Source organism: Mercenaria mercenaria, chromosome 10 (assembly GCF_021730395.1).
Source record: "Mercenaria mercenaria strain notata chromosome 10, MADL_Memer_1, whole genome shotgun sequence".
In the NCBI taxonomy this organism is placed as follows: domain Eukaryota; kingdom Metazoa; phylum Mollusca; class Bivalvia; order Venerida; family Veneridae; genus Mercenaria; species Mercenaria mercenaria.
Genome location: NC_069370.1, coordinates 58,193,260 through 58,217,723, shown reverse-complemented (window position 1 = coordinate 58,217,723; position 24,464 = coordinate 58,193,260). Strand labels below are relative to the sequence as shown.

At 34.7% G+C, this 24,464-nt stretch overlaps 2 protein-coding genes across 2 annotated transcripts in view; both read left to right on the top strand.

Moving 5' to 3' along the window:
* LOC123561437 (GTP-binding protein 4-like) overlaps positions 1-6,323 on the top strand; it is a 32,571-nt gene extending 26,248 nt beyond the window's left edge. The window contains exons 13-17 of the mRNA XM_045353804.2: positions 1,323-1,423; positions 2,147-2,259; positions 3,625-3,778; positions 4,677-4,820; positions 5,439-6,323. Of these exons, the coding sequence (XP_045209739.2) occupies positions 1,323-1,423; positions 2,147-2,259; positions 3,625-3,778; positions 4,677-4,820; positions 5,439-5,591 (665 nt within the window). The 3' untranslated portion in view covers positions 5,592-6,323. The remainder of the gene's footprint in view (positions 1-1,322; positions 1,424-2,146; positions 2,260-3,624; positions 3,779-4,676; positions 4,821-5,438) is intronic.
* An 8,328-nt stretch (positions 6,324-14,651) lies between these two features.
* On the top strand, positions 14,652-21,735 carry LOC123561438 (uncharacterized). The gene is made up of 6 exons (XM_045353805.2): positions 14,652-14,769; positions 15,664-15,807; positions 17,491-17,570; positions 18,091-18,165; positions 18,906-19,149; positions 21,041-21,735. Exons 1-6 carry the CDS (start codon positions 14,730-14,732, stop codon positions 21,610-21,612), a joined length of 1,155 nt encoding a protein of 384 aa, XP_045209740.2. The 5' UTR covers positions 14,652-14,729; the 3' UTR covers positions 21,613-21,735.
* The last annotated feature ends 2,729 nt before the right edge of the window (positions 21,736-24,464 follow it).

Genomic DNA, 24,464 nt, shown 5'->3' with positions numbered 1-24,464 from the left:
TTGGTCAGAGTTCAAGGTCCCAGCATACAAAATGAAATACCCACTTGCACAGACAAACCATCTTGTGCAGCATATGTGTTTTACAAATAGCCCATGTTTTAGAAGACCTATTGGGCATTCACCATACCTCTAGATACAAAGTACAGTGGAGCTGCCATCAATCTATCATTCCTTTCATGAGGCTTATCAGCAAAACCTTTCATTGGATTATCAAATATCTACTCCAAAATGTTCACTATTATAGTACAACAAAATACAGGTATGACCCAGATCGCTAGGTCTGAGGTCAAGGTCACTGGTGTAGGTAAGAGGTCAGATTGATAATTTCTTGACCACTTCATATCTTTTAAACCACTGGAAGGATTTTTAACTTGTCTGATTTTTGAAAAAAATCTGCGAGGTGTTGTCGTCACTTGATCGTCTGCGTCGGCATTGGTTAAAGTTTTTGTTTAGGTCCACCTTTTCTCAAATACTGTAAGAGCTACAGCTTTGAAACTTTGCACACTTGTTAACTATCATTAGGGGACTATGTAGGTCAAGACCCATAACTCTAATATGCATTTTATTAAAATTATGGCCTTTTTTGTACTTAGAAAATTCAAGTTTCTTGGTTAAAATTTTTGTTTAGGTCCACCTTTTCTCAAAAACTAAGAGCTACAGCTCTGAAACTTTGCACACTTGTTTATCATCATTAGGGGACTATGTAGGCCAATACCAATAACTCTGACCTGCATTTTGTCAGAATTATGGCCCTTTTTGTACTTGGAAAATTGGAGTTTATTGGTTAAAAATTTTGTTTAGGTCACTTTCTCAAAAACTATAAGAGCTATAGCTTTGAAACTTTGCACACTTGTTTATCATCATTAGGGGACAATGTAGGTCAAGAACCATACCTCTAACCTGCATTTTGTCAGAATTATTGCCCTTTTTATACTTAGAAAATCTGAACTATAACTCTTTTCTTACATATTGACCAGCACTTGCAGATGAGCGATGGCATCCTTAGTTGGTACTCTTGTTATAAAGCTAGCATCATTTGTTTATTATAATTATATCTTCTTTTTTTCTTTTTTCTTTTTCAAAATGAAATTGGGCATATTATGTTAGGGCATTGTATATTACTTCCAGACTCTGAAGTCAGAAAGTATAATGGCTACAGCTTTTAATCTTTAGGAGATGACTAAACACGGGTTGATCTGTTTTACTGTATATTTAAACCAAAATCATTGAGTTTGATAAAGTCTATTAATAATAAACTATACAAGATTATGAGGATTGTTAATGCCTAGTTACAAAATTAACTGGTTTGTTTTATTTTGCAGAGACCTGGGACTTGAACAATGAGGATGAGAAGTATGATGTAATACCAGAGATATGGGAGGGACACAATGTTGCAGACTTCATAGATCCAGACATCATGAAGGTATACAAGTTAACGTTGACATCAGCTTTCATTTATTATTATCTTTGCATTTTCATTTTGTCATTTCTGACAGTTTGTCACAGAGGTGTTCAACATAATTATAGCCTTTTTATGCATTACACACAGTGTGCCAGTTAACTGGCTCCTTACTCAGAGGTGGAACTTAGAGGTCAAAGATTTTAAGTCAGAGGTGACTTTTTCTGTAATGTTTTTGACATTTTCAATCAAAGTTTATATAGAAGAACATACTATAGTATACCTGTTTATAAACAAAATGTTGACAAAACATTTTTATAACCAGAATTTCTTCCCTTTACAATTTGGTAATTTTAAGCAATTTTCATATAATTATATTACTTCAATTTTATTCCAGAATGCAACTCATTTTTATTTTGTACAATTTAGATCAAAGCAGTTTATTTTTAGTTTGATTCTGTTCAGTTAATTAAGACAATATCAATTCATGGGAATTAAAGGAGTGAAGAAGTATTTAGCAATCATGCTGGCTAGTTTTAGAAAATTTATATATATTCAGGTTTATTTTCAGTAGAAGTAACTACAATTTCAAGAAAGTTGTTCAAAAGTGCAGTCCTCTAACCAGTAGGGGGACTTTCTGTGGTCTGGCAAGAATTTAGTTGTTTGTTTGTTTAATTTTATCCTGTTGTGAACATAAAAAAGCTCATTACTTGATTTTAATTTATTACTTCTTTATTCTTTGTATAGAAACTGGATGCATTAGAGAAGGAGGAAGAGTTACGAGAGAAGGCTGGTTACTATGCCAATGATGATAGCGAGGAAGATGAGGAAATGCAGGACTTACGGAAAACAGCAGCAAAGTAAGTTACACAGAATGTTGGAGTTTCCCTTGTAAAAGTATGCAGATGTAATTGTGAAATTTTGACAACTCAGTGAAAATAAATTTGCTCTTTCAGTTAACAATCAACATAATTAACATAATCAAAAGCTTTATCACTGTTTTGTCAAATAATAACTGCAAAAGAAGATATATTTGTGGTAAGGTGAATTAGATGCCATCATTACAGATGAAATTCAAAAAAACATTACTTTAGTTAAAAACTTAAAGGGTATATATTAGAGATATATATAGAGAAAATCGGCCGAATATTTGAATATGAAAATCAAATTCAAATATTCATAAATTAATATATATTGAGTATAGTTTATTTGGGGCAATATAAGCATGCTATATATATATTTTTTTTTTTCAAAATAACACCTTTTGTTCTGTCGTGTTTTTTTTATCGTATATCAAATTAATAAAGATGTCCAATTAACAAGAAAAATGCAATGCATAATTGGCAGGGGCTACCGTTACGGATTAACAGTTTGCAACAGGTGTAAATGTGATACATGTCAAAAATTGTCCAATTAACAAGAAAGTTGCAATGCATAATTGACAGGGGTCATCGTTACGGATTAACAGTTTGCACTAGGCGTAAATATGATATCTTTTTATCTTTTGTTAATTTTTATTGGGGCCTTTTTTATGTAACAAATTTTAGAATAATTTTTTTTTCGAAAACCAAAACCAAACTTGTAGATTATTGGCGATCTTTTTGGCGAAATTTTGTAAGAGATTTCATAAACCCTCCACAGAATCGGTTTTCATCCACGGCGCCCGGCAATCCGCCATAATTTTAAATAAATTTTGTAGTAGTTTATAATAAAATCAAGAAATAATATATGATCATGTTGAAGGAGGTTTACGTCTGCCTTCGTTAAGTTTGTCGGCTTTTTACATGCCAATCAAAAATTTTCAAAATGGCGGCGGTAATACAACAGCGCAACACGTAAATTGGACGACTTGCTATTTTTAGGATAAAGTTGCGACGGTCTAAATTAGAATCGATTTGAATGAATCTTCTAAAAATCTGAATTTGTTTAATATGATTATACTGACAGAATCGTGAAATAAAACACTAGGGTCGCGGGGCTAACAAGGTAGGGGCGGGTTACCCGAAACAAACATTTTGCCCTTTTTACGTACGATGATTAACGTTTTAAAAAAATGGAATATATTTTGTGTATGCCAAACACTTAATAAGAATTTAAAAATTCCATTAAAACATGCCGAATATTCGAATATGGCAAACCGAATATTCAAATATTGATTTCAGTATTCGTTCCCATCCCTAGTATATATACATTGTTAAGCAATTGTTTGTTCTGTTTTTCAATAGAATACGTAACAAGAGGCAGCTGATTACCATGGAAAGCGGAGAGAAGAGACGTATACAGCGTCCAAGAGTGCCAAGAACAGCAAAGAAAATTGATGCTAAACAGATGGAAGATGATATGGAGGCATTGGGTGTGGAGATAGATAACAAAGAGGAGGTACAGTAGAATCTGTGGATTATATTGACCTTGTTAGTCCACTAACAGTGCTTTACTGGAGGAGACTTACATTTGGCCTCCTGTCTGTCCATCCATCTCTCAGTCTGTCAAGAACTTAAAAAGAATAACAACTGCAGTAAAGACAGTAAGGGCACATTGTGTCCTCAGCCATTACTAAAAGCTCAAAAGTGGCCAGATGATACTTTAGCTGTTGAAGTCATTGGGAAAAATAATATACTTAAAACTTTAGGAAAGATAATTGCCCAGTGAAGTGTACTATGATTCACATAATTAAGAAATGAAATGTAGTGTAGTAGTTTGTATTTTGTTTTATTAAGGTGCATGTATTTTATATGACAGGATGACATACTGGAATTATTAATATTTGTTGGAGACTATTTTTTGTGGATTTCCTGGAATCATCACTCAATAAAATTAAATCTCATTCTGAATCTTTTTATCTTCAAAAGTTGAAAGCGCTAAATCTTATCCCCTTGAAATAACCATTTTGCCAAAACCATGCAATTTCATGCCCACAAACTCCACCCTTACCATGCTGTACACGATTGATGATTGATTCTGCCTTTGCAACCAGTGTAGATCATGATCAGCCTGCACATCCATGCAGTCTGATCAAGATCTGCACTGTTCACTATTCAGTCAGTATCGTTTTGGTAAGCACACTTTTAACTGTTAATGTTACTGTCCAAATTGAAAGATGGATAAGGTCATTACAGAAATTTAGCAGGGTAAGGGTTAAATGATTTCATAGTAGGTAAACAAACATTGTCAGTGAAGCAATATGACCCCTGGAATACTCTTGGGTCAGTACTATGTGAGAAATTGAAAGCAGACGCACTATGTTTTTTTGCATGCTCATATCAGTTCTTTATTCCAGACTCACTATAACAGACAGAGATCACGAAGTGCCAGTAAAGCAGCTGTGAAGAGAAAACGTGAACCATCAGAATCACAAACACGAGCACATACACGTAGCTCCTCTAGAACACCACGTGATAAATCAGGAGTGAGGGACGAAACTGTAAGTTTTTTTACTTTGGTATACATATGTTTTGTGGAAAAGGTTTTCAGTATCTTTTGGAGAACTACTTGACTTTTCAAAAAATATAGTGAACTTCGATTAACTGACTGTGAATGTTTAACTGAAGTACTGTTGAAATGTTAGGGCGAACAAGCACACAAAGTTCTTCAAAGATTAAAAAGCACCCACGAAAACTAAACGTAGTTGTAATGGGATATATAAAGATGATATCTATATCATTTTTAAGCTGAACTGAAGCTTTTGAAAAATCAAATCATTTTACATTAACATTCGGAAAATCTATAAATTATTGACATTGTTGTACACTGGAAGGAGGGGTAACTTCAAATCATCTGCCTTGGTTTGAGACCTTGCTTGTGATGTAGAATTCTGTCTTGAGGAAGCCATCCAGCTTGCATACTGAAAGTTAGTGATTCTACCCAGGCACTCACTTGTGCCTAAATGATGAGCAAAGGGGAACCTTGGGTCTTCCTCCACCGACAGAAGCTGGAAAGTCACAATGTGACCTGTGAGTGTGTTGGTGTGATGTTGAACCCAGCAAACATACCTTGAAATTTTATATATGAAATGTTGAAGTGTTACATATCGTTATTTCAGATGGCAAAGAAGGCTAAGAAGATTGCAAGAAAAGCACAAAAGTCATTCAATATGGAAGCAAGGAAGGGCGAGGCTGACAGACGTGTACTGGATATGAAACCAAAACATTTGTTTTCTGGAAAACGTAAAATGGGAAAAACTGATAGAAGATAAATTGATTGATCATACATTATTTTGTTTAAATATATTAAAAAAATTGCTGAAAGAAAATGTCCTGCTTGTCTTGAAGTGACTCTGAAAGTGACATAGACCCGACATATTTCCATCATTTTTAATTAAATCAAAGATGGGGGAGGGGTGGGAAAGCTTGTCATAATTAAATACATTGTTTGGTTGTTAAAATGTTATATATCATTTGTAATCAACTGAGTGATATAACCAACGACACTGTTCTAGTATCACTTTACAAGTTTTTTTTGTAAATAATGTGAATAAATCCCCCCTTCAGTATTTTTGTCCCTGATCAAATGCCTGAGATCACCATTATCAAATCACAAGAAGATCCCTTTTAAAGCAGAGACTGTAACCCAGCAAAGGTACGAGTTTGTTCACGAGAGGAAGTGAAATGTGCTACACCCCTAATGCCTGCTTTCCTCTAGTGCTGGCATTAGCAAAATCCTGTAGAATAAAAAATGTTGATTGAACTTCATGATGTCCAGATATACCAGAAATAATAAATCTTCACTTAAACGTGTAATTGTGTCATGCTAGAATACTGTGAACCTGAAAAAAAAAAAACATCTGACATATTTATCATGCAGAAGCATGTACAGAAATGACTGGTAAACTACATAAAAAAAGTCCTTAAAATGTTTCAAATAATTTATGAGAATGAACTTTGATCTGTATTTGTTAAGACTGTTAGACAATAAAAATAACAATGAAAAGAAATGCTTTATTCTTTTATTTTCCTCAATTCCATAAATAGAAGCTCACCAGAATTCTGTTCAAGGAATAGGCAGATGGTTCAGCCTTCAGTATCAGTCGTCATTAACATTCAACAACTTAACAGACTTGCACCAAATTTGGTCTGTACCATCCTGGCAAGGTCATTTTAAGTTTATTCAAATCGGGGCACTTCGCTCATTTTAGGCGCTGCTAGAGCTAAAAACGGAATAAACCTTTAGACAGCTTCTTGAACCGCTTGATGGATCTTCTTCAAACTTTGTTGCATCAAATAGAGGTCTTTAAAGCAAAAGATAGAAAATAGATAATACCTTATGAACTGCTTGATTGATCTTCATCAAATTTGGTCTGGTAGCATCATTTTAAGGTTCTGGCTTCATTTTGAACGACCTTTGTGGCAAAGGTGTTTGTTGGTCACTGGGTTAAAGGTCGTTATTTACAAGAAGGAAACTGGTTCATTTCTCAGTAACTTTAATTAGGAATGGAGTATTGCAACCAAATTTGGTAAAAGACAACTGGCATTGAGAGCAATGTTCTTTTGTATTTTTTAATGGTTGCGACGAGGTCAAGGTTACTTTCTAAAACTTGAAAAAAAGTTATTTGTTTAGTAACTTGTTGCGAATTAGACATGTAGATGAAACTTGGAAATTGGGTTGTTTGTGCAGAGATCATGGTTTGGTTGCATGTTGGATACTTCAGTTATTGTTACTATAGAAATAGAAAACAAGAGCTGTCAGAGGACAGCAACACTCGACTATTCAACAGCCTTGTCAATTGAATGAGTATGTTGAAAAAGGAGCCCCATTAGTGGGTACTGAGATACCAGCTTACATACAAAAACTTAACCAAAAATGGTTAAGTCGAAAAAGGGACATAAATTTGTAAAAAAAACAAAATAGTTACGGAACTTGTTCAGTTATCACAGTGAATAAATGTGTGAAGTTTCAATCCATTCCCACCAGTGGTTACGGAGATACCAGCTTACAAAAATGTAACCAAAGTGGGTCGCAGGCGCACGGGTGAATCAAGTAGCTCTACCTACTCTTCGAATAGTCAGCTAAAATGTTTTATTCTTTGTTGAGGTATCCTGTCTTAAAGTCGGTAAAGGACCTCACTGTCGTCCAATTGGATAAAAGTAGTTTGTTGTTTGTTGGAAAAGAGTTATTTTGACCACTAGGCACTAGGTCTTAATATATAGCTCTTATAATCCAGTTTAGCAACATTTATCCAAAACTTACATGCCATATGAAATAAATTGTAGTAATTCCTTTGAAAACATAGACATATGTTTATGTTGAATATGAAATATCTTGCAAGGATGCTAAGAATATGTCTCTCTTTTGTTGTTTGCTTAGCAATTAAAAATACTTTATGCTCCCTGAAAGCCTTAGCATGTATATAGTTTTAGTTGTTACTTTGTCCATTTCTTATTTCGTCCGTCACTACTATCTGGAACTTTATTACAAAAGTACTGAAACATTTCAATGAAACTTAAATATAGATTTCATTGGGAGAAAGAACAGTGCTTAAGAGCCACACCATTATCTTTAACACTTTTCGAATATAAATGCCCGTGAAACGGTGTATTATGGAACCGTCCAAGGATCCCAAAAGTTGTCCGCTCTCTGACTTGAGCAGTTTCTTACCTGATATTCAGCAAACTTGGTCAAAATTTAAATGGACATAATATCTCAATTTGATATCCGGAGGTCCCATTTGCTCTTGCATTTTTCAAAAGCTGAAAAGTGTCTGCTAAATAATTTCATTTGTTATTCAATAACCAGTAAACAATGGGCATAGTATCTTGACTAGGTCGGTAACCAACTGGATAATCCCAGGTGCTCTGGCGATCAGGGGCTTTCCGTGGCTGAGTGGTTTAGGTAGGGTGTTCAACAGTTGAAGACCTCGGGGAGGCATATAGTGTTGGAACTGTCAGTCAGGCCGTCTGTCACTGTTTCTTTTGTACTCAACTTCAACAGTTTCCATACAATTAAAAATGAAACTGTATACATTGTGAACATGAAGCAGACATCTGCATACTGGACACTTGTTTAAGTGTTTGGGTGTTTTCTTGATCCAGGTGATGTTTGACCAAATTGGTATAACGAGCGCTTTTTTTACAATGCTGAATTGTTGTCATACATTATAGTCTGAATAAAACTTTTTAGTGAGGGATGAATATAAACATAACTATAATTATTTCATTCTAGTACAAATTAAAACATTTTCATGTTTTACGATGAATATAGAATATTTTACGATAAATTTATATATATACAGTAGAGATGGTACCTAAAAAATTCAAATTCATCTTTACATATTTTTACAGAGTGAAATGATAGCTAAGTGCACCAAATTACTAAACATATTTATGGGTTTCCTTCTCTCCATGTAAAAATAGAAATATTTTATATTTTAAAAAAATGGCTTTCTCAAAATATCTGAAGCAAAATGGACAACTCTTGTATTGACCGTTTTTCAATGTTTTTAGGACATCCCCAGTTATAGTCTTATTAAAAGTCTCCACATCTATATAAATTCAATAGAATATAGTGTAAGTTTAGTCTACTTTCAACACTTTGAAAGAGCCTATACTGAACTTCCTTTTGTCTTTTTAATAAAGTCAAAATCCAAGACTAGCCAAGAGTCTAAAACTAATGAAAAAAAAACTGAGTGAAAGAGAATGACATGCTCTTTATTATAAGCTTACCAAAACCATACCAAAAATATACCTGAAAGAAGATATTAAAGATTTTATAATGTAAACAAACCCCTGCGACATTTTGCCATCAATATTTTTCATTCATGAAAGCACTCAATACAGGTGATAATTGTTGATATATTATAAATGAGAGGCCCTAACGAAATCTATTTTTCAGGTTGTGTAAGCAGTTTAAGTTGTAAATTAATGTTGATATCTGAAGATACCCGCTTACCTTGTTTACAAGAATAAATAAACACCTTTTAGTTTTTTAAGGGTAGTTGACCAGAAACGAAAATCATCAAAGTGATCTCCATAATATTATGCTTTTTCAGCATTTATTCGATTTTCATGGAAAACAATGATGGTGAGAGTTCCATCCAGAAAATGTTGAATTGCTAAAAATACATTGCAGTCATTACCTATCAGTTACCTTAAAATGTTAATTTACAACTACTACCTTAAAATGTTGTGATTTCATTTGATGATAATGACTTTTTGTGTTACATTATTTGCAGCAAACTACACCTGATAAGTATGAGAAAATTCTTCAAAATGACTAAAACATAAAAAACAATTCCAAAATGATCGACTGAAATGACAAATATAACCAGTCTGGCTACGTTGTTACACAAACGTGATAGCAATTTAACTTTTTTTGTAATTTTTCATTGTTGGATATATACATTTTATGTTTTTAAAATTTAGTATGTAAATTTTGAATAAGCCAATGTATCATCATTGGGAACAATAAATAACTTTGGCTTAAAGATCAAATCTTAACGTTTCTTAATGTCGTAAAATTTCTTTAATGGAATTTATGCATTATTTTACTTTATTTTCATGCACTACCAAACTTTCAATCAGGGCCTTACTACAAGTTATAAAATAACTGTCAGTGTAAGCCATGAGAAAAGTGTGCATATTGTATAATATTGAATACAATGATATTTAAACAAATGTAGGTCATATTTTGTCTGCCAGATCAGTTGTTGTTAAAAGGACCTATTTGATTTTTCTTTCACTTTTGACCAATGTTTTATGTTGGCTTCAGTTTATTGGTCAATTCAGAGTTGTTCCCCTTAGATTTTCCTGGGTAGGTACCATCTCTATATACAGGGGTTGCAAATAAAGATCACGCAATTGTGCAGCATTACTGGTGACTCATAAACAAACGTGTCATTCAGTTTTTAGCTGAATTTTAAAGCCAATAAAAGACCCACCACGACCTAGTGACCTACCTTTTCCTCAAGAAATCATTCTGATAATACTGGTATAATACAGTTATACAAGATGACAGGTGGGCAATTTAGGCCCTCCCTGAATTAATATGTTTTCACAACGTCATCTGCAAACTTATTCAGTCATTCTCTCTTCGGTAGAGTTTTATAAACAGAATAATAACTTACACTGAAGAAACAATGTTTGGTCTAAACTCACCTTAATGCATCAAGTACTGTGCATACTACTACATTAATTTAATAATATATTTTGACATTAAATACATTGCCGTGGCCTTATATATGTCACTGTCAATTTGTAACTACTTCTTATTTCTCATTTTCTTCATGCAAAGCATGTATAATTACCATCGTGGAAACACGAAAGAATACAGTTATTTTGTGGCGCGTCTTTTAAGACCTGCTCCAGTCCTACCTTTTAACCTTAAATTGTCGCTGAAAAAGCATGAAAATCCTGACTATGAACAGTGACGCCTGTCAAAATAGAGTCCATTTTTATATAAAATTCTATATAAAATACCCGTGGTTTTGCGTGCTAAAGTGTGGCGCGTGGCCGTTAACTGTTACCTATTGTAATCATGAGTTGCATATACACAACAGAATTTGAATAGCCGCGGAGCAGTGTAACGGTTTTTATGTCCCGCTTGTTTTATTATGCTCATTGTTGGTCTGTCAGTAAATCTTTGAATGATTCGACATAACTAATAAGAGAACTTTTGCCAATAGTTGAAAATAAAACACTGAGATAAATAGATTTATTTCATTATCAGTCAAAGCCCAAATGGAAGGTAATTCTTAAGACTAAATTTATTTCAATATGCTTTCTTCAATGGTCAATTTTGTGCTAATGACTATTTAGCCGTTCGGTAATACATTACAAGGTTACATTGATTTAAAGAAATTGGTTTCCCAACACCCCCCCTTTGCATACATGTCAGTATCCCTATTTGGGGTCAGTAGGTAGTCAGTTTAATTATAACATTTCTTGCTGTTGTGTGATGCAAGTTGGTGGAGCAGTACTTTAGAAAAACAATACTTGTCATTTACAGTGGTGTTCCCAGTGTAAAGTAACCGAATAACTTCTGTTACTTTCATTTTAATAAGTTCACAGTGGGTTCACATACTGAAATTTTGTTTTGTAACTAACTAATATCAAACTCATAGTTGAATGGGCCTTTAGGTCATTATTATACTTGTCTTGCGTAATAGGTCAAGGAATCAAATACTTGTTAATTCCTAGAATTTGTTGCGTCAAAAAATCAATATGGTGATTTTCCTGTTCTTTGTAGTGAGATTTAAATGTGTGACGTCAATAGTCAAAGCAACATAGTGTATCTCTAGCTGCCGTTCGCAGCCTCACGGATAAGCAGCAGTTGTTAATTGGTTTTACCAATTTGTAGAATTAATTACTGTTTAAGTTTTTGTTTGAGAATAAAATAAACGATGTTTATTTCTGTAGTTGCACGTTTGAATGTGTTTTTATTTAATCTTTTACAACACTTTAATTGTGATATTTATAATATATGTTTTCGTTTAGAGAAAAACCTGCAAAAAAAGAGAGATTGAATACTTTGCGCTGGACTATGACAACCCAAAAAAAACATATATTTTCTCGAAATTACCTTACATCTCTATTAACAGAATGAGGAATAGAAATCCATGATGCATAGTTACATAGAATCATTACTCTTGGGGTCAAATATGTAAATGTTGTAATTATTGTACATATATGGTAGCGGTTTCCATGCGTGGTCATATTACAAAATTTGGATAGCGTGGCACGTGCCAAAGGTCCAGGTCGAATCGGTCGAGGCTGCAATTTTATGAGACTGTTCTATTAATATCAGTGTCACATTTGAGTGATTTTTGAACAACTTCAGCCTTTCATCTTATCTTGATAAGTTTCAACTTAGTCCTGATTTAACTTATTTGATGCACTTCTTAGCAATGCTACTGAAAATGAACATTGTTTTCATTATCGGATAATGAATTTTTCATTACATTTACAGAATATACCTGATATTAAATTCATCTAGTAACTTGCGTACTTGCAGCGGTTTGATCAGTCCATGCCGAGCATTATCAGTACATTCAATCCCAAGCTGTTCGTCAAAGCCCATGGAAAAACCAACCGTTAGCGAAACAGATGGATCTGGTAATACGAGAATGTCAGCAGTTCATTTGGTTTAAAAGTGGTACGCAATTCACTCATATGTTAATTCATCATGGCGTGTTCTATATTATGGTGAGCAATGAGTATTTATCAGCAAAGAACCACCCACAGTCGCTTGTAGAATGAAGCCTTTTTCTAGAATTATGTTATACATCACACAAAATTACAATTAACTAAGCTGTTAAAGTCTTAAGTAACTTAGAACGACTTATACTGTATACACGATGTAATTAAGACTTTGACCATGGTCATGAATTAACATTTTAATATTAAATGTAATTGCGTCATAATGTTCATGTAACTGAATGACGGATGTATAGAATAAAGTCAAACATGGTATGTTGAAAAATTTTTCACACCTTTGTTTGATGTTTCTAATCCAGTTTCAATGTTGTTTTTTTAAAAATACAGAGTGGCACGGTTTTTTCATGGAATAAATTTAAAACTTCGGTAAAGTGATGACATTATATTTTACGGAAATTAACATTTTATTTTTCAAGAAAATATACCCTGGCCCAGATAAAATAAGAAAAACATCTTGATAAGAACAGATACAAATCAGTTTCTGCTGTAATAAATTAACTAATACGTTAAATATCATTGACTCGAAACGATTTGGGTATTGTTTAAATACTTAAGGAGAAATTTGCATTTAAAATGTAGGCTAGAAGCACATGATAGTGTCCGAAGTCCTTTGATTAATAACTAGATAAGAGAACGCTTTGTCTCAAAATAGTTGAAATTCAAGGGAAGACTACCTGTGATCAGTAGATGATTTCTTTTGTTATTGGGGTAGTAGGTCAAAGCCTCAAAGGGCAAGGTCACACTGACCTTAAGACTTAAACAGTTTCCGCTCATTTGCTAAATAAACGCTTTGGCCTTCAGGAGTCAAATTTCATGTGGCTAGATGACCCCTATTTTTGCGGGGTTCGGTAGATCAAATGTCAAGGTTACATTGATATTGAGGGAGAAAAAAATGGTTTCCTCTAAACAACTAAAGAACATTTTGACATACATTTGTCAGTATATGACCTCTACGGGTTTAGGGTTCAGTAGGTTAGTCTAGTTTATACTTATTAACTTTAGCTTGCTTTTGATGAAAATTTCAAGCTTCTTGGAGCCACTCTCGTGTCCGCTTCCTAGAAAAATCAATACTTTTGTCATTTTAGAAGGCATGAGTATGACCCCAGTGGGGCTGAAACCCACGCCCCTGGGTTGAGCATCCGACACCCTAATCTTAGAACACTGCTTCCACTTTCAGTAGGTTAAAGGTCAAGTTCACAGTGACTTTCACCCGAGACTGAAAACTGTTCTGTTCCTTAAGAACCCTTAAGCCTAATGCATCAAACTTCATAGGATGACTGCCTTTGGTCAGTGGATGACCTCTATTGTCTTGCGCTCAATAGGTCAAAGGTCAAGATCACAATGACTTTGACATTGGAAACAACTAGAACACTTTGGCCTGCAGTCCAAAAAACTCAAAAGGATGATTGCCTGTGGTCAGTAGATGACACTTAAAATGTTGGAGGTCAGTAGGTCAAAGGGCAAGGTCATAGTGATCTCGTAGCTGCCGATTGGCCAAGCCATCACGGAGTAAGCAGCAGCTCTTGTTAATGAAAGTATTACATACTTTGAACAGAAGTTGAATGTACTGCTTAAGTCTTTGTGTTGAGACAAAAATAAACGATGTTTAATTATGAGAGGTTGCAACGTTTGAATGTGTTTTTTATTTAGAATTTACAACACGCTTGGTTAGAGTTTGTGATATTTTATCAAATATATGTTGGTTGTTTGAGACAAAACACTTGCAGAAAAAAAAGATTCTTGAGATTGAAACTGACTTTGCCCTTTGACTATGTACAACCCTTAGTTTGGAAACATTAATTTATTTCTCGAAATTACCTTAATCCTTCTATTACGAAGAATTTGAGGATAAAAATCATACATGCATTTACATAGATATATTTTAACTCTGGTGACAAATAAATGTAAATGTGGTAATTATTGTATATATATGCGTAGCGGTTCTCCTATCGGGTGGCCTCAGTAGTTCAATTGGTATAGCGTTGGCACGGTTGGCCAAAGGTCCGAGGTTCGAATCCCGGTCGAGGCTGCACATCTTTCCTGAGACTGTTACATATGTAAATAATCCAGTGTCACATATTGAGTCACGACTTCTATTATAACATGTCTTCGACCTTTCATCTTATCTTGATAACGTTTCAACTGGTGTCGTATTTAACTTAATTTAGTGCACATATCTTGCAGAAATGGATGATCTGAAAACTGTTGTAACATTAGTCTCTGCATGTAAGTACGCAGTTAAATGAAATTATACAATCACTTCATACAGCATATCATACCTGAATATTATAAGTTCATCTAGTTAACTCAGTCGTACATTTTGCAAGCAGAAAGTTTTGTCGTCCCGATGCCGACGTTCTTATATCTATACACATTCTCATCCATCAGAGGTTCGTCAAAATCCCGGGACAAACTCATCCGGGGAACCACGGTAGACCTCTGGTATGCGAGAATGATCTATACAGTTCATTTAGAGTTTAATAGTGGTCACTTGTTCAGATGTCATTCATTACTTAAACTCATTCATCGTTTCTATCATTTAAGCAAGGAGAAGAATAAAGTTTTGTAGCAAATCGAACTCACTCTCCCACCCAGTCGTACTTTTTAGACAGTGAAAAGCTCTATATTTTCAGACGAACCCGTTATCGCTTCGTCCTCCTCGAAAAGTACAATCTACTGAAGGCTGTTTAACAGCTTTTCTTAAGCTGAATCCATATGGGAACGACTTTATTGACTGCTATACACGATGGTAAATCTACTAGGACTGTTTATGACCTATTGAAGCAATGGAGTATTCCGAACTTTTAATAGTTTGAAATGAAATTGTGTTATATGTTCAATGTAACTGAATGACGGATGGTTATAGGAAATAGAGAGTGGCAAACTTGCTGATGTTGAGATAACATTTTTGCACAGCCCTTTCGCTTTGGCATAGCTTTACTAGATCCCAGTGGTTCCCGTGTTGTTTGAGTGGTGAAAAAATACCCAGAGGAGCGGGGCACACGGGGTCTTTGTCCATCAGTGAAAACAGTAAAGTCGTCACATGATCTATAGCTGTGATTGTGTGACTAACTTAACTATAAATCCTTTCATCAATTAATTATTCATTCGTTCTTTCAGGCCTGTTTTTGGCAGCACAATGTTCTGGTCAGTGTGACGACATTGATACTCAGGCATGCTCACTCATGGCAGCGCAGAATCCTAATCTATGTAATGACCCAAACCTTTCTAACACGGCTTGTCCAAAGTATTGCAACAAATGTCGTAAGTAAACCTGTATTGTTAACGCCCGGTGCAATAGAAGCCCGTTGTAGTATAACTTGGCTTAACTTAGTTGTATATATTATATTTTATTAGACTTATATAGTACCATTCATGATATAAAATGCATTCGAAGGTATATAACGGCGGCAGTTGCTCTGTACGTCAAGTTCATAGTCCACCAATCCTACCCGAGAAATCGATAACACTGAAAGAGACAATTTCATCGATAAGCCAGTGGCTGGTCCTAGAACAGACATTAGTCTATTTTAGATATAGGCAATTTAAAAAGACACAGCATGTCACACTATGAAAATGTATTATTTCATAAAATATTGGTAGAACATTATCATCCACACATTGCTTTGAGACGGTCATATGACCGACACTATAATGCCACGACTGCTGTTTGTTTGAAAGTTTCATGATTACACATTGCATTCAAGTGTACACTGTTACAGGTTTTTAATCAAATAATACAAAGTAAAATAACATATATACACATAATATAACTGATATTTTGTTTAAAGAAACGAAACAAAGACAAATATTTCGAATTATTTACATGATCAATTTAGTACGACCGTTTAACAATCATATGTTATAAACTTAATTTGAACTTTGTGAATAAATTTTATTTACTTGTCCAATCTTTGTCTTCAGGGTCAACTTTATACACTAAAAGTTATCGCATGAAACATTATTGGTTAGCTAATATATTCTCCATACAAATACGACTAACAATTACTAGAACATGTATATCTTAAATATAAGATTGTCCGTATCAGCCAGTCGGAAGAATACGGTCCTAGCTGAGTACATTTATGTCACTGGAAATTAATAAAAGCTGCAACCAAGTACGTTAATCAGCCAGTAACTACCTGTCTCAAAAGTCATTTTTAAGCAAAAAGTCTGAGCTACACTTAAGTGAAATCCATCAAGATTTTATTTTCATAAGAAACATTTTAGACCAATATTTTTTCTATTTTTTTCCTGGACACTGAGACTTTTGCATGGTTGTTCAAGACACGTGAATAAAAGCAACACGTGACTCCAGTATTACAATTTTCAAAGCCACGTGAAACATTGTCATTGGTCAATTTAAATATTTAGCTCTTAATCAACCAATTAGATGTTGAGAATTTTTGGGGCTGCATTTCCGAACTTGGATTTATAAACCTGCGTCAGAAATGATGAAACATTTGATACTCCATGTATCATTCAGTATAGTTTTGATCCGTGGTAGAGTTCAAAAGGTTGTTTGTTTGTTTGTTTTTTTTTGTTACGAACATAATTTTAGGTCATTGCGACTTTCAAGTTTTTGATGTTGGAGGAAGACTCGAGCTGACCCTCCGTGAATTATTCCAGCTCTGCAGGGCGGGTACCTAGGTTCCGTTAGCTAGCTGGATGTCTAAGCAAGGTTTCGAAACAACAGGTGATGGGCCAAGACGAGAGGATAGCTTCGAATCGCATGTCCTTCATTGCCTTATAGGTTTGAGCAACACCAGAACCCAAACTATTTTTATTTGAGGTAGTCATTAAGCTGGTTTACGGAAAAGCGGTGCTTCCGTCTATGTGGTGAGGTCTTATCCCACCAATAAAACTGCAAAGTCGCCATTTGGTAAAAACTGTCCCGTTAAGAATTCTTGGAAATCCAACAAATACAAAGTAATCAATTTTTTTCAGCCCTTATATGTTACCACTGTGATACGTCAGTTCGGAATTACACAGATTGCAACACAACACGTACCTGTCAGATCGGAGAGGTTATTTGCTTTAGTTTCTTTCTAATCACCACGTGATCGGAGAGATTTTTCGCTTTAAATTTCTACTGAATCACGTATTCGCTATAGTTTCTTACTAATTGTCGCATGATCTGAAAATGCTTAATTATCACCAAATACTAATATGCTTACAATGGCGATTAGAGAGCCTGCTTGTAATCCCGTAAGTTTCTGGTAAAATTTGAAGGAGAGTATTAACTCGACCGTGGACCTGATGGTCATGGGACTCCTGCAGCTCGTGGCAAATATTAGGGCTGCCTTTTACCTATGCTCATTTAATCATCATAAATGCAATTTTCAAAGTATAATTAGTAATATGTAGCTTTGGAACAATAACGTTTATCAAGTAGCATAGACATTTACATGTCTGGATAAAGGGTAGTGCAAATACTTGTTCCTGGGACGAGTTTTGTTTGGAAATTTATATAATAATTGAAGTTTTCTAAATACAGACTTTGTGTATTATGGTTAAATAATAATTAATCATCTTCTTCTCTTACAGCAATGCCTACTACATCAGCTTGTGTCATCCAAGGACGGACACCGAGAATATAAAATGAACTGTGCTAGCCTTGACGTAATAATATTCTTTAATCATAGAAGATCAACACATTGTCCTAAACTAGATCTCGAATATGCATGAAGAAATAGTTTCATATATAGACTAATGTCAACGTCAACGCTACGTTCATGTTTTGTTGATGCAGTTGATTAAATGTGTTTGATACTTTAACATACCTGACGAAGATATCAGGCACTCTTATTGCATTGTTTCAGGCAAATGCAGTTACATGGGTAGAACCGCGGACCTCACACATGCCATCGATCTTCCACATGCCAACTGAAGAACCACCGACCTTCCACATGCCACATGAAGAACCATTGACCGTTTACATGACGACCTTCAGAACCACCGACCTTCCACATGCCAGCTGAAGAACCACCGACCTTCCACATGCCAGCTGAAGAACCACCGATCTCCCACATGACAGCTGAAGAACCACAGACCTCAGAACCACCGACCTTCCGAACCATCAATCTTCCACATGACAGCTGAAGAACCGTCGATTCTCCACATGACAGCTGAAGAACCACCGACCTTCCGTATGCCAGCTGAAGGGCTTTCTTATATGGAATAAGTTATCTTAAGTCGAAACTCAACATCACAACCGTTCTGTTCAATTCCTTGGAATAAAACGAGTAATGCACATTGAATGATTGTATCATATTTACAGAGATGGTAATGTATTCAAACGATAATGCAACTGTAAATTAAACTTGAAGTTTAATAATTTGGACATTTTATCCTTTCTTCAGGTATGTGATGGCAAGGGAATAATGCAGTCAGAACGACGCAGTCTCAAGTCGCGAAATCTTGTTACTCAGTGTTGTTCGAGCGATTTATGCAACTATCCCACGTCAGTGGTTACTGCAGGGACCCCATCGCCTTCCTCATCAGCCACAAAAGCAGGAACCCCATTGCCTTCCTCATCAGCCACAAAAGCAGGAACCCCATTGCCTTCCTCATCAGCCACACAAGCTACCACCTCTAGTTTTCCACGTACGTTTATAATGATTGCGATAGTAATAAACTTTTTACCACTTCAACATTCAATTGGAATATCGCCACAAATAAAAAAGGAAAATGGCGCGAAAAAATGGCACTGCATGATGGCGGATTCAAACAGTCGCCATTTTCTTTCGCGCTGTAGAGCTAAATTCTCATCCGTTTCTATAACATATAGTCTGTCAGTAATTAAGTTCCTAAGCATTCTTAAGAAATATAGCAATGATTTCTAGATATCTAATTTCTTTCTTTTTTGTCGAACGATCTGGAGGCCAGTGTCTTTAACAGAAGTAAATCTTTCTTAAGAACTAAGAAAGACACAATGACATTCAGTTGTCTGAAAAACATTGCTATCAACTGCTCAAATTTGATTTGATTTTTGACTATTCCTGAACCCCATACCTCGAAAGTCGAATTTACGAAACCACGATGGTGGAAGTCAAAATCACGATGGCGAAAACATGACATTACAATGGTGAAAGTCGAAATCACGAAACCATGATGAAAACGCGGTATTATTTCGCATTTTTTACCATCGTGGTTTTGTATTTTCATCATCGTGGTTTCGACATTCACCATCGAACTTTTGACTTTCAGCTTCCATCATCGTAGTTTCAACTTTTGATTTTCATCATCTTGCTTTCGACTTCCACCATCGTGCTTTCGACTTTCGATGGTGAAAGTCAAAACCACGATGATGAAAGTCGAAACTACAATGACGAAAGTCAGAAGCACGATGATGAAAACACGAAACCACGTTGATGAAAATGCAAAATGACGTCACCTTTTATTCATCGTGCTTTCGTGATTTTGATCTTCACCATCGTAGTTTCAAATTTTCACTATCACAATTTCGACTTTCACCATCGTGTTTTCGACTTTCATCATCGTCATTCCGTGATTTTGACTTTTGAGATATGGGGTTCAGAAATAAAAATATCTATTGTCCACAAGGAATACCGTAAACAAATCAAAGCCTTGAGATGTCTGGTGGTTGCGGGTTATTTTCATTTTAAATGCCAGTCTATAAATATACAAGTATAAGAACCAAATACTAGTGTGCCTCATATCTAAGATAAACTCTGCCTGACCTACATGAACAGCTGGAAGTCAGTGATGTAACCATGGACTGGAATACCTAATCATTGGTAGATCTTATATAATCTAAAAGGCCAGTGTGAACGGATAGAGGATGAAGAAGAACTGCTTGATCATTGATAATTCATTCGTATTGTTCATGAATGGGACTACTTTGTGTAGCACATGAACAAATTCCTATGGATGTGATTTGGAATCAAATAAAGACACTGCATGATTGTCAGAAATACACTTAACTTTGGTAGCGGGATAAACCCGCAACCAAAAATGTAAAGTACGAGGCGAAATATTGGACAAGAAGCCAGAGGTCACCTGTAGAAACTGAAATGTTCCACTGAGTCAAAGAAACTGTTCTTTTTGCATAAATGATTATGGATTTCATTTTCTCATGAATTGTAGATTTCTTTTAATTAGTAAGGAAGCCACATTTAAAACTTACGTATTTAGAAAGGGCGCATGTTGTTGAATATCATTCACTGATATATGACGAGTAATCTTACACGAGTAATCAAATTGAATAAAATGTCCACATTTAAATTTGATTTTCCCCTGTTTTTTTTGTGTATAGAGCCGCTTTGTTAGTTTAACATGTATATGTTTTACAAATATTGACAAACTATGTATGTATATACTGAGAGAAAATGGTTCAGTTGAAAACAATCTAGAAAAAAAATCCTTTTAGACCATAGACCTCAGTCGGGTATTAAAATAATAGCAGACCCGGTCTTATAGAGCCTGAACATGAATCTGAAGTAGATTTTTCAATTTATTTTTGGTATATTTACAGACTGCAACAGAGACATTGAGGTACTGATTGAAGACTCGAAGGATACTTCCTCGTCCCCTTACATTATCCAGTATCTCAAAGACCTTGTGTCTCAAATTGACATCGGACTTCACCACAACCAGATCGGCTTGGCTCTATATGAACATGACGTTGAAAAACAGTTTGACCTCGATCAGCATACTGACAAGGTAGCACTTCTCAATGCTATAAATAGAATTGATTTTCAGCACACTGATAACGATATAGATAAAGGAGACGTCATTGAATTCTTACAACATCAACTCCGCAAAGGTCATCATGGTGATCGATCAAATTACGAAGACGTGGTGATCATTATGGCCGACCATTTTCACCACAAACGCAGTACAAGGTATCTGCTTGATCAACCTGCGCACCATACAGTCGACTTGTCGTCCATTTCGAAAGACGTTATCGTTATCAACGTCGGAGCTAATGGGGCACATTCTGTGCTTTCCTCGTTGGCGTCAGATGCAAGTCACGTGATAGATGTTCCTAACTACTCGACCTTGACAACAACTTTGCCTCGTGTTCTTAGTCTTCTTTGTGTATGAAAACCGGGTAGACAAACAATTTTGCCGTTCATAAACTTTCATGAATATAATAAAACTAAACAACAGCCTCACCACTTTTCCACATACTTTCCTGCTAATAACAAGAATTAAAATGAAATTTTCCACGTGTTTTCATACTTTCTTCTGTATAAACTCTAAGCGACTTCCCGATGAATCTAATTGCATATATCTATTAGTTAACATTGCAACATTGCAATATCTCCTCAGGTTTCACAGTGTCCCTTAGATCTCAAACACGACAGTGACACATGCTCTTAGATTATGTTTTGTGTCATAGACCTTTCGTCATCGTAGTTTCAACTTTAAACATCTTGCTTTCGACTTTCATCACCGTAGTTTCTTGATTTCGACTTTCGAGGTATGGGTTCAGGATTCAAACTCTCGATGGTCCAAATGGAACACCATAGACATATTATTCTCGCCAGCTTGGCCTTAGTCAATATTTTTGTATTTCTGTGCATGTAGACGGACACATTAACGGCAAAATCTTTCACCAAATAGCTTGACTGAGTATGAAAACATGTTTTGATATTATCACATAGAAGAAAGTACATTTTATTCAAGAGCTTAATTAGTTTAATTGTGTCATACAACTTAACCGCAGCCACTTTTTTAAAAATACTTGTATGGCTCTAGTGAACTCAAATTTCTATTTAGGATATGTAAGCACAAGTTTGTGCACAATGATAAGGTTTGGGCAAGGGACATTTTTTCTGCATTTTATGGATAAAACAATAACATTAATTGATTTTGCCTAAAACAAAGTAATCATTTGTCTTGAAAATATATTTTCAGAAGCCAAAATCTTATTCGTCATATTTTGTCACTAACCAGTAGATCTAGATCTAGAACAATTATATAAAATGTTTTCTTTGTTTAAGAATTTGATCGGGGACTGTAGTTGCTGGTAATTGAAGGCAGATAAGACATAGTATGTTAATATGATGCTAGACGGTTTAAATACGAAACTGTAAAGCCCACTTTTTGTTAAAATACTTCCGGTTAGGATCTATAAAAACTCATACATGTACACTTTTTTCGATAGCCATGATCAAATCACTTGGCACAATGAACTATCAAGATTACATGTGGCTTTTAAATCACGTTTTTGTGTTCACTTAATAAATTTTATTATATAAATCTTTGAAAACACCATCACTTTTTGTTCAATTTACAACGTATTACCTCGAAACTTACATGTGGTTTCGTCGTGTTTTTCAAAACAAATCAGTTCAAAACGTTCATTTGAAGAAAATTAATTCAAGCCTCTAGTTCTTTTCAATATACATTAACCTCGTGCCCTTATAATTACATATTTTTGAAGATAATTAAACTGATATATCCAAATACAAATTTAATTAAAGCGCTGAATATTAAAAATTATCATTATCTTTATATGATGTACGTAATTTCATATGTAAATTAAACATTTTACATTCTTAAGGCAAAATAAGTTTATTTAGAGAAAGTCAAAACGTTGGTCAAATTAGAAGAACACAACTGGTAAACACAATCATACAGGAGCCGGCTGATAGAGAGGTGAGTCTTGTTTTAATTTTGTAAAGTTCTGCGTACGTGAAGTATAATAACATTAGCTTCAACGTACTTATGTATGTGAATAAAACTGTGTTTTAAGGCAATTTTATCTTGGAAAGGGAAATTAGTTGTTGGTGAACAAAGATAAAAAAAAAAAAAAAAAAAAAAAACACGGAAAAATATCGTAAATTGTATATATGTCAGTCTTGATGTTTTTCACCAGATATTATAAGTAACAATTACATGCACAGTAGCTGACTATATTAAGTTAGAAACACTGAAAGGCGAACTTTAGCGAGCCTTCTTGTTTCTTCGTCACTAGCATTCTAACCTAGTATTGCAAGCTACCTTGCATTTGATTCCTTTATTAAATATTTTCGAGGTTAGAATACACATTTTTTGGTCATTTTTTATCCAAAAATAAAACGAAACGCGTTGAATTTACGTTACAGAAATGACGTTTTAACCTTTAGCTTGCTGCCGGCAAGGGATTCTGCCTTTGCGACCAGTGCAGACCAAGATCAGCCTGCACATCATGGTCTGCACTGTTCGCTATTCAGTCAGTAAATGTTCAGTGAACACCCCTTCACATAATTAGTGGTACTGCCCAAATTGAATGAAGGACCAGTCCATTTTAGAATTTTAGCAGGCTAAAGGTTAAAGGCGAAATCCTGTTTTGTTTCATTATCTGCAAGTTTCTTAATTAAAACATCTTTTTGAAGTAAGAAAACATACAAAAAGGAACAGAGCTCAGTACTAAAGGTACAATGTCGTTGCTTTTTAAATAGAATCCATCGCTTTCCTTTATTTTTTGTCATATAAGAGCTTTTTAGAGTCTTGGTGAGCGGATTTCAAATAATATTTATTCTTTAACTTGTACAATCTTTTAGCTTCTGATGTCACCTTGACAATAAATTCCTTCCATACTACTACATACTGTCACTGTCACTAAGGATAAGTATGTTTATAATACCTTAATTCATGTGCCATATTACATACTAAAGATATGTGTGTGTGTTTTTTAAATCATTATGTTAAAGTACTATTTGTTAAACTGACTATAGCAAAATATGTTTTCCTCATTAAATAAGGTTGTTATCATTAAATAATAGTAATAATAGTAATAGTAATAGTAATAGTAATAATAATAATAATTTCATACCGTTTTACATAAAAATGAAAAATTGCTTCGTAAATCTACTTGCCTGATACACTAGTAGAGAGACGCTGTTTTAGGCTAGAAGACTAAAAGTCATAAAATAAAAATAAATCAAGAAATATATAATTTCCACTTT

What these genes read in the sequence shown, in the direction of transcription:
- LOC123561438 (XM_045353805.2), top strand. Translation starts at nt 14,730, where the DNA reads ATGGATGATCTGAAAACTGTTGTAACATTAGTCTCTGCAT. An exon ending in TGTAACATTAGTCTCTGCAT is followed by an intron (nt 14,770 to 15,663) that starts GTAAGTACGCAG and finishes TCGTTCTTTCAG; the next exon opens with GCCTGTTTTTGGCAGCACAA. An exon ending in TACCACCTCTAGTTTTCCAC is followed by an intron (nt 19,150 to 21,040) that starts GTACGTTTATAA and finishes GTATATTTACAG; the next exon opens with ACTGCAACAGAGACATTGAG.